At 43.0% G+C, this 14,034-nt stretch overlaps 1 protein-coding gene across 2 annotated transcripts; it reads left to right on the top strand.

Annotated features, from left to right (window-relative positions):
* The first annotated feature begins 7,479 nt into the window (after window positions 1-7,479).
* On the top strand, window positions 7,480-10,122 carry SMIM8 (small integral membrane protein 8). 2 transcript variants are annotated; one of them, XM_082276905.1, is made up of 3 exons: window positions 7,480-7,510; window positions 8,563-8,704; window positions 9,669-10,122. In XM_082276905.1, exons 2-3 carry the CDS (start codon window positions 8,585-8,587, stop codon window positions 9,825-9,827), a joined length of 279 nt encoding a protein of 92 aa, XP_082133031.1. In that variant the 5' UTR covers window positions 7,480-7,510; window positions 8,563-8,584; the 3' UTR covers window positions 9,828-10,122. The 2 variants fall into 2 exon arrangements, with proteins under 2 accessions (XP_082133031.1, XP_082133030.1); XM_082276904.1 differs by lacking the exon at window positions 7,480-7,510 and adding an exon at window positions 7,884-8,005.
* The last annotated feature ends 3,912 nt before the right edge of the window (window positions 10,123-14,034 follow it).

Genomic DNA, 14,034 nt, shown 5'->3' with positions numbered 1-14,034 from the left:
ATCAACAGTTCATTTCTGAGAAAGCGAGTTACTGCTTTAAGCCTGAAAAATGGGAACCACTTATCTCCTAGGTAATATAAACTGAATGAGTGAAACCTGATCCTCTCTGCTAGCACACCGGTCAAACCAGAACCATAAAGCCTCTTGTATCATCAGAAGGATATGAGGAGACTTTGGCATTTATTTGAAGTCATAGGATTTATCTGCGTCTTTTGAGCACTCATCAGCATCAGCTCAGATGCTGCACTCTGTGTTTTCACAGTAGCACAGCCTGAAGACACGTGTGCTGTGAGCCTTAACTCACACCCTGTTTGCTCCTTGCCATTTTACATCAGATTTGCATTTTGTGTTCTCCTGGGCAAGTCAGCTGTCCATAAAACACGCATATTCTTTTAGGCACACATGACTCCTATCAATGCATTACACAAAGGCTCAGAAAAGCCTTTCTCTCAGAATTTTAAAATACAGTGGTTTTCCCAAGCAAGTGAAGCCTGGGTTTTTGTTATTGAAATGTATTTTGTTTACTGTACATGCTAATCAGTTCCCATATTGGCCTAAGCAGCTGAACTACTCCCTACCAGGAAGCCTATAACTTTACTTTTAATAACTAAGCAATGGAATAAGTGTTTATGTCCTGCCTTATACATCTCATATCAGTGCTTTGGTGGCCATTGTTACCTGTGGCTGTCCTGCTGAGTAACATTACAAAATAAGCAGAAAGTCTGAACTCCTTGACTCTTAAATGAATTCTTCACACCATAATTTATTCAAAGTATAATTTAATTAGCTCAAACTTACTGTGGTCTTTATCTAGGAATTACATGTGAATGTTTGGTAGTTTTACAGAGAGGCAGCTATCACATAACCTTACACATGTGCCTGGATCTGCACCTTGGTACAGTCCCCAGAGAAGCTGATGCCTTCAGAGGGTGACTGAAGGTGCCAGAGCTTGGAGCTGGACTCCAGTTAATGCAAAGCTTCCCAGATATCTGCTGGCAGCTCATCACAGCACAGAGCAAGCAGCCTAGGAAATTTCTGGAGTGTGTGGAAGGTAACTCCCTGACACAGCTGGTAAGGGAGCCTGCCAGGGGTGGTGCCCTGCTAGACCAGCTGTTTGCAGATGGAGAAGTGCTGGTGGGAGGTGTGGTGGTCGGTGGCCCTCCTGAGCACAGCAACCACAAAATTATTATTTCTGATCCTTGGTAAAGTAAGGAAGGGGGATCAGCAGAGCCTCTACCCGAACTTCCAGAGGGTGGACTTCGATCTGTTCAGGACACTGGTTCACAGAGTCCCTGGGGAAACAGACCTTAAAAACAGTGGGATCCATGCATGTTGGACATACTTTAAGACAGAAATCTTAAAGGTACAGGAGCAGGCCACCCCCATGTGCTGGAAGATGAGATGGTGTGGAAGAAAATCAGCCTGACTGAATAGGGAGCTTTTACTGAAACTCAAGGAAAAGGGGCAGGCAACTCAGGAATTGTACAAGGATGTCATTAGGTCATGAAGAGAGAAAATAAGAAAGGCAAAAGTTCATCTATGTTGGGGTCCCTCCCCTGCCATGGAGCCCTGGGAGAGGGGCCCTGGGAGGGAGATACGGGGTTTCCCTGCCCCTGGTCACCTTTGTTCCCCATTGGTTGGTTTGGGTTCCCTGATGACGCCAAGGTCCCTCGGGTCCCGTGACTGTAACAGTCCCTGAGCTGAGCCCCGGCCATGCGGCTGGAGAAATAAACATCTCTGAAACATCTGCCACGAATCTGTCCATATATACTTCAGTTTCCACGGGACTCCTGGTTTGAAATATACTTGTTGCAGTAATCCCCGCTGCGACACATCTAGAACTTGATCTGGCCACTGCTGTGAAAGATAATAAAAAGTGTTTTTATAAATACATTAACTTAAAAAGGACCAAGGAAAATATCCATCTTTTATTGGTTGGGCAGGGGAATATTGTAACCAAGGATGAGGAGAAGGCTGTAGTACTTGATGCCTTCTTTGCTTCAGCAACAGAAAGATCAATGATCCTCAGGGCAACCAGCCCGCTGAGCTGGTAGACAGGGACAGGGAGCAGAGTAGATCTCCTGCACTCCAAGAGGAAGTAGTTGGTGGACCGCTGAGCCATTTAGGCCCTCATAAGTCTGTGGGACCAGATGGAATTCATCCGAGGGTAGTGAGGGAGCTGAAGAGCTTGCCAAGCCCCTCTCCAACATTTATCAGGAGCCCTGACTAACCAGTGTGACACTCATCTACAACAAGGGGTGGAAGGGGGATCCAGGAAACTACAGGCCAGTCTGCCTAATCTCGGTGCTGGAGAAGGTTATGGAACAGAACATCTTGAGTGCCATCATGCAGCACATACAGGACAACCAGGGGATCAGAGCCAGCCAGCCTTGGCTTAGGAAAGACAGGTCCTACCTGACCAAACTGATCTCCTTTTACGACCAGGTGACCCACCCAGTGGATGAGGGAAAGGCTGTGCAGGTTGTCTACCTGCCTTCAGCAAAGCCTTTGACACTGTTTCCGAGGGAATTCTCCAGGAAAAGCTGGCTTGGACAGGCACACTCCTCTACAGGTTTAAAACTGGCTGAGTGGCCAAGTCCAGACAGTGGTGGTGAATGGTGCTGCATCCAGCTGGCATCCAGTCACTAGTGGTGTTCCCCAGGGATCAGTATTGGGGCCAGCCCTGTTTAATATCTTTATTAATGATTTGAACAAGGGGATAGAATGCACCTTCACTAAGGTTGCAGATGACACTAAGTGGAGTGGGAGTGTTGATCTGCTTGAGGGTAGGAAGGATCTGCAGAGGGATCTGGACAAACTGTATCAACAGGCTGAGGCCAATTTTATAAGGTTCAACAATCAACACTTCCATCCCTGGAAGTCTTCAAGAAATGACTGGACATGGTACTTAGTGCTATAGTTTAATTGCATGGTGGTGTTCAGCCAAAGGTTGGATTCACAGATCACGGAAACCAGAAGGGACCCACAAGGATCATCAAGTCCAGCCCTTAAGCAGATGGCCCATACAGGGATTGAAGCCACAACCTCAGTGTTATCAGCACCATGCTCTAACCAACTGAGCTCATCTCAGGGTCAGTGATCTGGAGGTCTTTTCTAACCTTAATGATTCTATTATTCTGTGTGGTGGTATTTATATATTAAAAGGCAACTGTAAGGTGCAGAAAATCTGAAGAGTTCCAGATTACTATGTGTCTGAGTCCCTTATTACAGAGTTTGTTCTGTTGAAACTGAAATTTCTACCCTCTGTAGTCTCCTTAGGAGCTGTGTTCCCTGCCTGAGATTAGAAAGGGTGCCTACATTAGAAAGGATTTTAAATTCTCACAGCTTAAACTGATTGGGAGTCCTGGTGTCAGAGGCAGGGGTTAGTCCCAGTCTGGGCCTCCACTTCCAGCTGCCTTCCCAGCTGCATTGCCCTGCTTACATTAGACTGTCTTGCCTATCCCACTGAAAAATAAACTTCATTCTTTTTTCTTTTCTGGTAATGGACCAGGGAGCAAAACTGGCATACTCCAAGGATGAGCAATTATGACATTGCATGCAAGGAAGTCCAGAACGATTACAAGTGAAAAGAGGTCTCCCCTTGCCCTTCCTTTTTGGAGATGCAGTCTTAGCTCAAATTGTCTCTAGACCCCACTGTAAGGTATCTGGCTGTGTATTGTTGTAGCAAGAAAATTCAGGGCTGCATGTGTTTCTCTGCTCTTCCTTTGTAGTAGAAATCACCTTTTTCTTTCCAGAGGGGATGCTTTGAGTTTTGATATTCTGTTCCCAGTCAGAACCAATTTGCCCACTCAAAAATGAAAGTAGAACCAAAAAAGTGCCTTTTTCCTTCCATACTGAATTCAGTTGAAAAAGATTTATAAGCTTGATCAGTGTTTGAAGAATAACAATTGCTTTAATCTTTGCTGGAAAGCACAGCTGGGTGATTTGTTTGTCTCACAGAGACACGGCTGGCTAACAAGTATTATAGAAGATATACACAAAATGTTATGAAACAAAGAAAATTCGCACTAAGAGATTTTTGTTTTAAAAATGTATATTGCCTTAGAACTGTTTTGGATTGTCAATGGTAGGGTCCCGAACAGTGCATGCTGCTGTCTGAAAACAGTTTCTTTCAATGGGAACAACACAAAAGAGCAAAAGCTGCTGAAAATCACCATAAGGACTCTTGATACTGACATGAGAAGAGCAACAATCACACAGAAAACCCTCAATACCCTCACTGGCACCCTTGTCTAGCTGGTCTGTTTGTTTCTTATGCATTTATGTCCTTAATATGGCCATACTGTTTCACATTCCTCAGTGCAACAATGGTTACGCTCATAATTAGCTTTCAGCAAGGAGGAAAAAATTACTTCTAATTACTAATTTTTGCTTTCTCTTCTCCCCCAGACTTGTTCAGCACAAAAGAAAAAAAAGTCCCAGTTGTCAACTCTAATTAAAATATTGTGAAACTCATGGTGTCTAAAACATTTTAAAAATAATTTTAAAATGTGAACTTCACATTCACATATCAAAACATTTAGAAACATGTGATGGTAGTTGCCCCTCTCACTACAAGTCATACCAGTGCTGGAATCCCAGTGTAGATGCAAAAAGAATTGTTTCTGCCCACAACAGCTCTGTTACTGTGTCTCTAAAGCAAGGATAAACTTATCAGTAGCTCGAGGCACCCTATCTTTATTCTGAAGACAATGTGAAGCTCTGTTCTTGTGCAGTACTTGAAAGAAGCAGGAGCTGTGAGGTCAATCAGCACAGGCAGGAGGCACAGTGCTGCTCCCTGGACTGCACCAGGCTGGCTGTCGCATGCTAACCATGTCTGCGGGGCACAGCACTGGTTTTGCTCTGTTCTCTACAGAGGCTCTTCTGCAGCTCAAATGATAAGGACGTGAGTCTCAAGAAAAGCAGAAATTGCTGTTAGGTTGTGAATGGCTATGGCACAAAGCACAATACTGAATGCAGAATCCCAAAGGAATTTATTTAAAAAGAAAATAAATCTCAGTAACAGCCTCAGGTTTCAGAAATGAAGGGGTTTTGTGTGATTTCTTTTCAGGAGAGATACTCGGATATTAAGAGATGGGTGACTCAGAGATACCACAGATGTTTACTATTCTACACTTTATAGAGTCTCTCCTATAAAATATGCCAAACAACTTCATAAGCCTTAATGGATTGAATGTTTTAACATCCTGTTGGGTCAGATGATAGCAACATAATATTCACATTAAAGATAAAATACAACACTTTCCCACAGTCATAAAGCAAAACTAGGAACAGTAAGCAGTCCAAGCTTTTCATCACTGCACAGTTAATCCAGTCAGTTGGCACATGCTTACCACATGCCAAGTACCAGCACTCACATCAAAGCCCAAGCCCATTTCTACACCCCCCTCTGCTTCTCTTTTTACTCACAAAGCCTTATTCCACAGCTCTTCATATGGAGAATATTTTCTCGTCAGCCAGTGGTGTTCTTTGTACAGTGCGGGATCTTCCCCTGTCAGTGATGCCTGGGACTTACCTGTCCTTTACAAGAAAGATGAGAAGTGCTAGAGAACTAGCAGCAACCTAACAATCCTTGCCATCCATATATTGCAAATGTGTTCTGGCCACAATCTGGAAAATACTATCATGACCCTGGCTGACTTTGGATCAGAAGTTTTATTTGCATGGATGGTGTAACTGCTGGGAGGGGGTGCATGTGCCAGTAAGCGAGCGCACTTTCTCTGTGTGGTGACGTAATTGTTTTGCCTTCCCATATTCCCTTCCTAGGAATTGCCTAGGAGCTGTATGCAGAACATCTCCTATAGCATGGTAAAAAGTCCCCCTTCCCCTCAAGAAAACCAAGCTACCTTCCCAAAAACAAAGCTCATGCAAAAACCACATTGGCTTCTTTCAATTAGACAAACATGAAAACAAATGAAAGCAGCTTCACTCAGATGTTCTACTCAATAGTTTTCAAACAAAATCAGCTGCGTGACATATGCCACCAAAACAATAGCTACCAGACTAGCAGATGGTATGTTGTGAATTGTTGACACAAACCCCAGATATACCACCCCATCCTCTCTTCACACCTAAACTTATTTCCCTACTATTTTTCTCACCTCATTATATTTGCTCACAACAAGAAAAAAAAAAAAATTAGATATTCCTCCTGGATTTAGACATGAAAAGTCATCCTGCAATTTATTATTACTCTGCCATCTTTAAAAAAACCAAAAGGCAGTTTGATTACTACAGAAAAAAAAAACATGGAACAAGAAGCTATGAGAGCCTGGATACCTCTACATTTCATAGAATTATAGAATCACTAAGGCTGGAAATGACCTCTAAGATTATCATGTCCCACTGTACACCTAGGGTCACTGTTTTTACCACTAAACCATAAGCTTTTGAGCCATTCCGGGGCAGCCTGTTCCAATGACAGACTACCCTTTCAGTGAAGAAATTTTTCCTAATGTGGAATCTAAATCTTCCTGGTGCAACTTGAGACCATTTCTTCTTGTCTTGTCAATTGTTACTTAGGAGAAGAGATCAACCCCCACCTCACTACAACCTCCTTCCAGGTAGTTGAACAGAGCAATAAGGTCCCCCCAAGCCACCTCTTCTCCAGGCTGAAAAACCCCAGCTCACTCAGTGTCTCCTCACAGGACTTGTGCTCCAGACCCTCCAGCAGCTTTGCTGTCCTTCTCTGGATATGCACCAGCACCTCAGTGTCTTTCTTGTAGTGACCATGCCCAGGGGCTAGGAGTGGCTCAGTGGTGAAGGGCCCATCTGATTGAGCCTGCTCCTTCCCCCGTCTCCCACTTTCTGAGTACTGCATTCTGTTCTGTGCCCTTCACTTTAAAAAGCACATTGATGTGCTGGAGTGTGGCCAACAAAGGGCTACAAGGCTCTTGAAAGGTCTAGAAAACATGTCTTATGAGGAACAGCTGAGGGACCTGAGGTTGTTTATTCTCAAGAAGAGGAGGCTGAGGGGGCCTTTATCCCTCTCTGCAACTCCCTGAAAGGAGGTTTTGGGGTTGGTCTCCTCTGCCGTGTCTGCAGTGACCGGACTAGAGGGAATGGCCTTGAACTGAGAGAGGGGACGTTTAGATTAGACATTAGAAAAATATTTTTCACTTAGGATGGTCAGGCATTGAAATATTTCCCAGGGAGTTAGGTGGTGGAGCCACCATCCCTGCAGGGGCTCAAGAGGCGTCTGGATCCAGCCTGGGTGATTTAATGGTTATGGGTTACAGTGGTAGGGCCGCGTGGACGGTTGTACTGGATGCTCTCAAAGGCCTCTTCCAGCCGGGACGGCTCTAGGACTCGGGAAGGCAGCTCCGCAGCCCGCCCGGAGCCGGACGCGCTCCGCCCGCCGCACGCCCCGCCGCCCCACGGCTGAGGGGAGGGGCGCGACCCGGGCGCCGCCCCGCGCCCCCGCCCGGGAGGGGGCGCCAGCGCGCAGGCGCAGCCCCGCCCCGCGGGGAGGCGCCGCAGGCTGCGCGCGGTGAGTAGCGGGGGCGGTGTGAGCGGCGGTGTGAGCGGCGGTGATCGCCCTCGCCGCCCCGTTCCGGGAGGCCGTGGTGCCGAGTGCCCCGTGTGCCGGGAGTCCCCGCTGGGCTTTTCCAAACTGGGGCTAAACTGCCCTCTTCGTCCCGGTGGCGGCTCCAGGAGCCCCTCGCCGCCCGGTGTGGGGTTGTGCGACTGCGCTTGGCCTGCCCTTCCCAGGGGATCCCCTGTACCGTGTCTCCTCTGCCCCTCAGTAATCAGGGTTAGCCAAGGGCGTGTTTTTGCACCTTTGCTCAGGTGCTCGTAGGATGGTTTGGGTTGGAAGGGACCTTGAAAATCATCTCGTTCCAGCCCTGCTGCTCGGGACAGGGACGAGACTTCCACAAGACCAGGTTGCTCATAAGCCCTATCCAGCCTGGCATTGAACACTTCGAAGGATGGGGCATCCAGAGCTTCTCTGGGCAACCTGCTCCAGTGCCTCACCATCCCCACAGTAAAGAATTTTTTGCGTATTTTAACTAGCTTAAATTCTCTCTCTTTCAGTTTGAACCAAAGGTATTTGTGACATGCCCAGTGTGTGCAAAAGTGAGACCTGAGTGCTGGGCCTGCTGAGGTGGGTGGTTAAAGTGACTGCACTACAGTGGTGCTTGGGCTGTCCTGTCATGTAGAAGAGTTTCAAAAAAATAAAATTTTTCCTAGCATTGTCTTTTTAGCCAGTGCTCTAAAGACTGATTGTGCTTGGTCCACAGGTAGATGAAGCATTAGCCAAAGGCAAGTGAAAAACCCCAAGCCCATTATGAGGAGACTTAGATTTGCTGTATGAAGATGTGACTCTCCAAAAGTTAATTTTAGGATGTACAAAATTAACAGAATTGAAAATTGGTGTGCTTAAGCTGGGAGTGTTAGATGACACCAGAGGCGATCAGTAATATTTACACCAGCTAAAATTCATGCTGTAAGAAGACAAACTGAGTGTGAATTTGTATTCAGTGAATGCAGCTCTTCCAGTATTTTTACAGAAATTACACTTGCTTTTCATTCTACTTCTAGGAAGTATTCAACGTTAAGTAACATGTCTTCCACTAAACCTCCAAATGAAAATGAAACACCCAAAGAGAGAAAACCAGGACTGAGGAGCGTTCAGACAACTATGCTTTTCCGAGCTGTGAACCCAGAGCTTTTCATTAAACCTGTAAGACAGTCGTTCTGAGTGAAACTAAATATGCTTGAAGAGATAACAGTTGCTTTAAAGTAATCATTACAATTCTCTATGCATTATATAACCATCTCTTGTTATGCAAACCACTCAGAAATGTAACTAAAAATATTTTTACTCTTTTCCATTTAGATTGTTGAGAGTGCAGAACATTACATTGTTTATTGCAGCTTTTATTTCACTGCTATATTGTCTGATTCTTTTGTACCTAGCCAAGTTGCTTTCAGAAAGACTGTTTAGAGGCATATTACCCATCTAATTTGACAGGTGTTAAGTAATATTATTACTTATTATTAAGCAATAAAAACAACAGGAGTTGTTTTTAATATTTAAATGGGAACAAATCATAGAATGCAAACTTTTTTGGTATGAAATGAGGCGATTTTTGTTAGCTTTTCCATATTTTTGATTTTTCTTTTTCTTTTTTAATTAAGTTGATGATACTCAGGTTTTGTTAGCATTTTCAGAACCCAGGAATGAGTGAAATTTTTTGCATATAATAAATACAGATTTAGTATAACAAAAGTAGGTTTTGTGATAAGAATACAAAATCTGGTTTAGAGGATTGTAATTGAGGTTGCTTGGCAGGAGCAGAGTGCATTGTCCCAGTAGTATATCCAGATGAACTCTGTTAAAAGTTTGTAGTAGAGACCTTTAGTAATTGGGTTTGGCTTGTTCATTCATGCTCAAGCAGCATTTCCAAACAGCAAAATACAGAGTACTGGGCAATGTGCTGCTATGTCTCCAGAAAGAATCTTCTTTTCCAAAGGGCATTCCTTTTGCTGTCAGAAAATTCAGTCTGCAAGAAGGCAGTGATGATTTTTGCAGAGGTCACAATAGTTTACTGCTCCATTTCTAAGCTGAGATAGAAGAATGTAATGTTTGAGTTTAATGAAAAGTGTTTTGACTAAAAACATGTACCAAATTTTTTTCTTGTCAGAACAAACCTGTGATGGCATTTGGAGTGATAGCAATTAGCCTCTGTGTGGCCTACCTTGGTTATTTGCATGCAACAGCAGAGAACAAAAAGGACCTCTACGAAGCAATCGACAGTGAGGGGTCCAAGTATATGAGGAGGAAAACTTCCAAGTGGGACTGAGAATGTAAGAAAGGAAATCAGTAAATCACTCACAGAACTTTTCAAGGCAACTACTGCTATTTTCTCTTTCCCTTGAAATAATGTATTAATGTCTCTCTTGCTGTTTAATTCAATTCAAGTTCCTTTATAAAATGCTGTGCCTGTACAAATAAACTGCAGTAAAGATACATGAAAGTGATTTTAAGAATTGCTCTCTGCGATCTCCACAGAGATCATTGTCAGAAGACATGAAATCGCCTCGGACCTGCAATCAGTACTGGTAAATGCCTTAGAAACTGACATGAGAGTTCAGCTTTCTCTTTGCTTTGATTAAATGAAGTCAGGGGGTTAACTTTTTTTTTTTTTTAACAGAAAGAATAATGTATTATCTATGAAAAAAAAAGTTGATATCTTGATCTGTTGATAACAGTGGTCCAAGTAAATTAATTTTAAGGCAAGGAAGATCTGATAAAGCAATTGGTAAAGGGTTTTATTTCATCAAGGAAACTGTAAAATACTGGCCAAAATAATCCTTGGATGCTTAATATACTCTTCCTTCCAAATAAAAAAAAGGAAATCAGTAGCCAGGTAGAGGAGAAAAAGTGAAACAAGTGCTTCTCTTAAGAGAAAGGTAGGAAGAACTCAACCATTACCTTTTCTGTATGGCATCATACAGCAGATCAGTGAGCATTCTGGCATCAGCCTGCCAGTTGATAGCTTTAGCTCCAGGTTGGCCAGAGTTTGTGTAATATTCTTCACTAGTCAGCAGGACTAGTTTTATTTCAGCTGCATTCAAAAATTAAATTTCTCTATATTGCGACGTATATTATATGACATTAATTTATTTCAGGTTACTGAACTCAAAGTAAGGAATGAAAGTCTGAAATCCCCAGGTACTGCTGTGAGTGTGGCAGGAGGGTGGGTGGGCATTGTGGTGTTTCCCTAGCACACATGGTGGTCTCTTGTGAGCCTTTGAGCAAACTGTACAGGCAGGTATCTTCCTGTTCCGGCACTGAGTCCTTCTCCTATGAACCTCCCAGCTGCTTCTGAGTGCCTGACATTTCCTAGACAGTGTCCCATTAACCAAACTCCAAAACATGTGGTGGGAGGGCACATACCAGGCTATGACCTGTTTCCACCATGGACCCTTACTGATATTCTGTTGCAGTTTTCCATTCAGATTTCTTGTATTTACAGCCCCAACAAGGGCTCCCAGGAAGCTGAGAGACCTCTTTATTAACTCTCTTCTGACCAAGGTGGCTTCTGTCAGGCCAGAGAAGGAACATGCAGGAACTCCTGCTTTACCACTCTGGGAACTGCTTTGGGTTTTATCCAAAGATTTTGGTACTGAAGATAAAAAAGGTGACTGACTGCCTTAAGGGACAGCAGTTGCACCATGGGATTTCTCTGTATCTCCCTTTAAGTCCTTCACTTTGAATCTGTGAGCTTACTCCTATTCTTGTTTTATAGTTAACTGTATGTTAAATTCAGCTGGGCTTTGGTTTAGCTACCTCCTTCCTGAGAAGGGAAGTGAGCTCTACCTGTAATAAAGCTTTCTTTTTAAAAAAGGGCATTTTTACAGCCTATAAAAGCAGACTCCCCTCTGTGAGCCTGCTGCCCTACAACAGCAAGGTTCCCGAGCAAATCTGAGTTTGCAGGTGAGGAAACTACTTGCCTTTTGATTGGTGAAAGGAATTTCCAGGTGAAATTATAAAATATTCAGAACTCTCATATGCTGTGCATATCCTGCAGAATATATTTTGTTTGGTGTTTGTGAAGGATCTTTAGAATAAATCTGTTCTTTTAAAAATGGTTGCACAGGATTTTAGATCTTTTCAGTTCATTGAAGTGCACAGGTCTCATATGTTTGTATGAATTTAACTAAATTATTCCCAAATCAGTGCTACAAGTAAGTATTTTTCCCTGTTTTTCTGCAGGCTTTTAAAATACACACTTTGGTCCTCTGCAGATGTCTGCAGATGAATTGAAAGCCCATTCTCTTATTTTCACATATTTGAGAATAATGCAGGATTTGGGTTCTCAAGACCTTCAGTTACATTTTGTGAAGTGAATAGGGATCTGGCAGTTACTGGGGAAAAGGAAGTGGGGCTGGGAGGCATGAAAGATACAAGACTGACCTGGACAGGGTGTAGGCATGTGCAGGCCAGTGACACTTCTTACAAAAGCTGTCTGAGGTGGGGCCTCTTGAATGTTGGCTGGAGTCAAGTCGTGTTAACCAGGTTACTTTAGAACTTTGAGGTTGAAAGAAGAATGAGTATTTAAATTTGTCCTATTATTTTTTTGGCAGCTGCTGTAGAGATAACTCCTAATGATACAAAATTTATATATAAAAAAGAGAGAAAGCAGTGCAAATACAGAGAGGTATGTGGTAGGTTAATGGATGTTACAGTATCAACACAGGCATTTGCTGTTTTAAGTACCTGATTTTTATCATAAGAACAATGTGTGTATAGAGATTAAAGGGAAAAAAACCCCACCCAAACAAAACTCCTTCAATAACAAAATTTGTTTGCTCAGCTTTGAAAGCATGGCACCCCTTATGCATCTGGAGAACGAGCGCACAGCACCAGTATAGTTTCTTTTGTTCTGTGTTTCTCAGTTTCAGTCTTCAATATAGTGATAATTATCTATAATGGATGATAACTGGCTTGACAAAAACTGTGAGTCAAAATGATTTCTTGGGCAGAGGCACTTTCAGATTTTTGCCAGTTCCTTACTGTCTGTGCTGACTTTCACATCTTTTTCCAAGAACAGCAACAAAATGCTATGATTAAAATATCCAAAACTATAGCTGTTGTACTGCTCCTAAGATCTCCTTAGACTATGTGGTGTGAATGGGAGTTGTTGGCATTCAACAGCAAAAAACAATTAAACAATTAAAAGGCCAAAGCGTACTGTGATGCTACTTAGCTATTACCTGGGAAAGTTAGTTCTCTGTGGGTGAAACCAGCCCTGCCCAATAACGGTTGCTACGTAGGAAGCTGCATTTGGGCTGGAAAGGGGCACTTCATGAAACCCTCCCTTATCATCTGACTCCTGCGTGTTACTGAATTGTCAGCATGTATAAATCCTAATTGGAAGGCAAAAAAGCTAACTTGGTAAAAAGTAATTGCCAATGATTTTTCTCTGTCATATATGAAATCCCTATTTGTGCTTGGTCTTTGCATATTAAGTGCTTTAAGTAATTAATTTTGAGTTAATTATTTTTAAATTGAATGTTACAATTAACCCATCAGCCCAGGTACAAAAATCCAGTTCCATTATCAGTGTTTCCATTTGTTTAAAGTTTATTAATAAAGTTGCACCCTTCCCAGTTAAAATTTTCCCAGTTAAAAATCACAAACTTGCCCCTTCTCGAACTTCAAAACACCTTTACACCATAAGAGTTACCTTTCCTGTGTTTACTGTATACCTTTACAAGTGTTTTGAGGTGTGTTGGATGTATTTTAATACTTTTTGTAGGTGTTTCACTTGCATTTTGATTCCAAGGCCAAAACCCCCACCCAGTCTTAATAGCCAGCAGTTATTTTTAGCCACAGCCATTACTCTGCAGGCAAGTTCCATGGCAACCTGAATACCTGAATTTTAATGAAAGTATTGTATTCCCTTATCTCTAACTGATACCACCCCCCCTTGACAACGATGAGCCATTGGTGGAAGGAGATGATCCATCAAAGGGAAAGCACCAATCGCCTTGGACCGAAGGGGCGGGCTGTGGGCAGCGCAAAAACTATAAAAAGGACGAAGCCGAGAGGCGGGCTCTTTTCTCTCTTCCCCTCTTGCTCTCTCCAGACTAGCTGTGGGAGATGTCAGTGCTGGGCATTAAAAGCCTTACCCCTTTTAAGGGGCTTTTAGTAATTTTTTTAAAGTCAACCCAGCACTGCAAGTTCTTTTTCTCTACCTGAGGTCTAGTGCTGTCTCAGCCAGAAGATCTCATCTCTGCGCTCCTGGGGCATACCATCTACCGAGCCATAGGATCCCAAATTTTTATATTTTTTTTAATTTCTGTAATTTTTCAATTTTTCTGTTTTCAATAAATTAATCTTTTTAAGAGTTGTCTCATTTCTCACATTCTCCTTTCACTGGCTTGCTGTTTGCTGTAGCAACAGTAAGAGTTTTGCCTGCAAGTGAGATCTGTCAGGAATAGAGTTCTGATACTTTAGTAACTATTACAGAACAATACTGGAACATCACAATGATTCAAGTC

This window comes from Coloeus monedula, assembly GCF_965178545.1.
Source record: "Coloeus monedula genome assembly, chromosome: 2".
NCBI classification, from domain to species: domain Eukaryota; kingdom Metazoa; phylum Chordata; class Aves; order Passeriformes; family Corvidae; genus Coloeus; species Coloeus monedula.
Note: the sequence above shows the minus strand (reverse complement) of the source record. Positions and strands in the feature narration are given on the sequence as shown.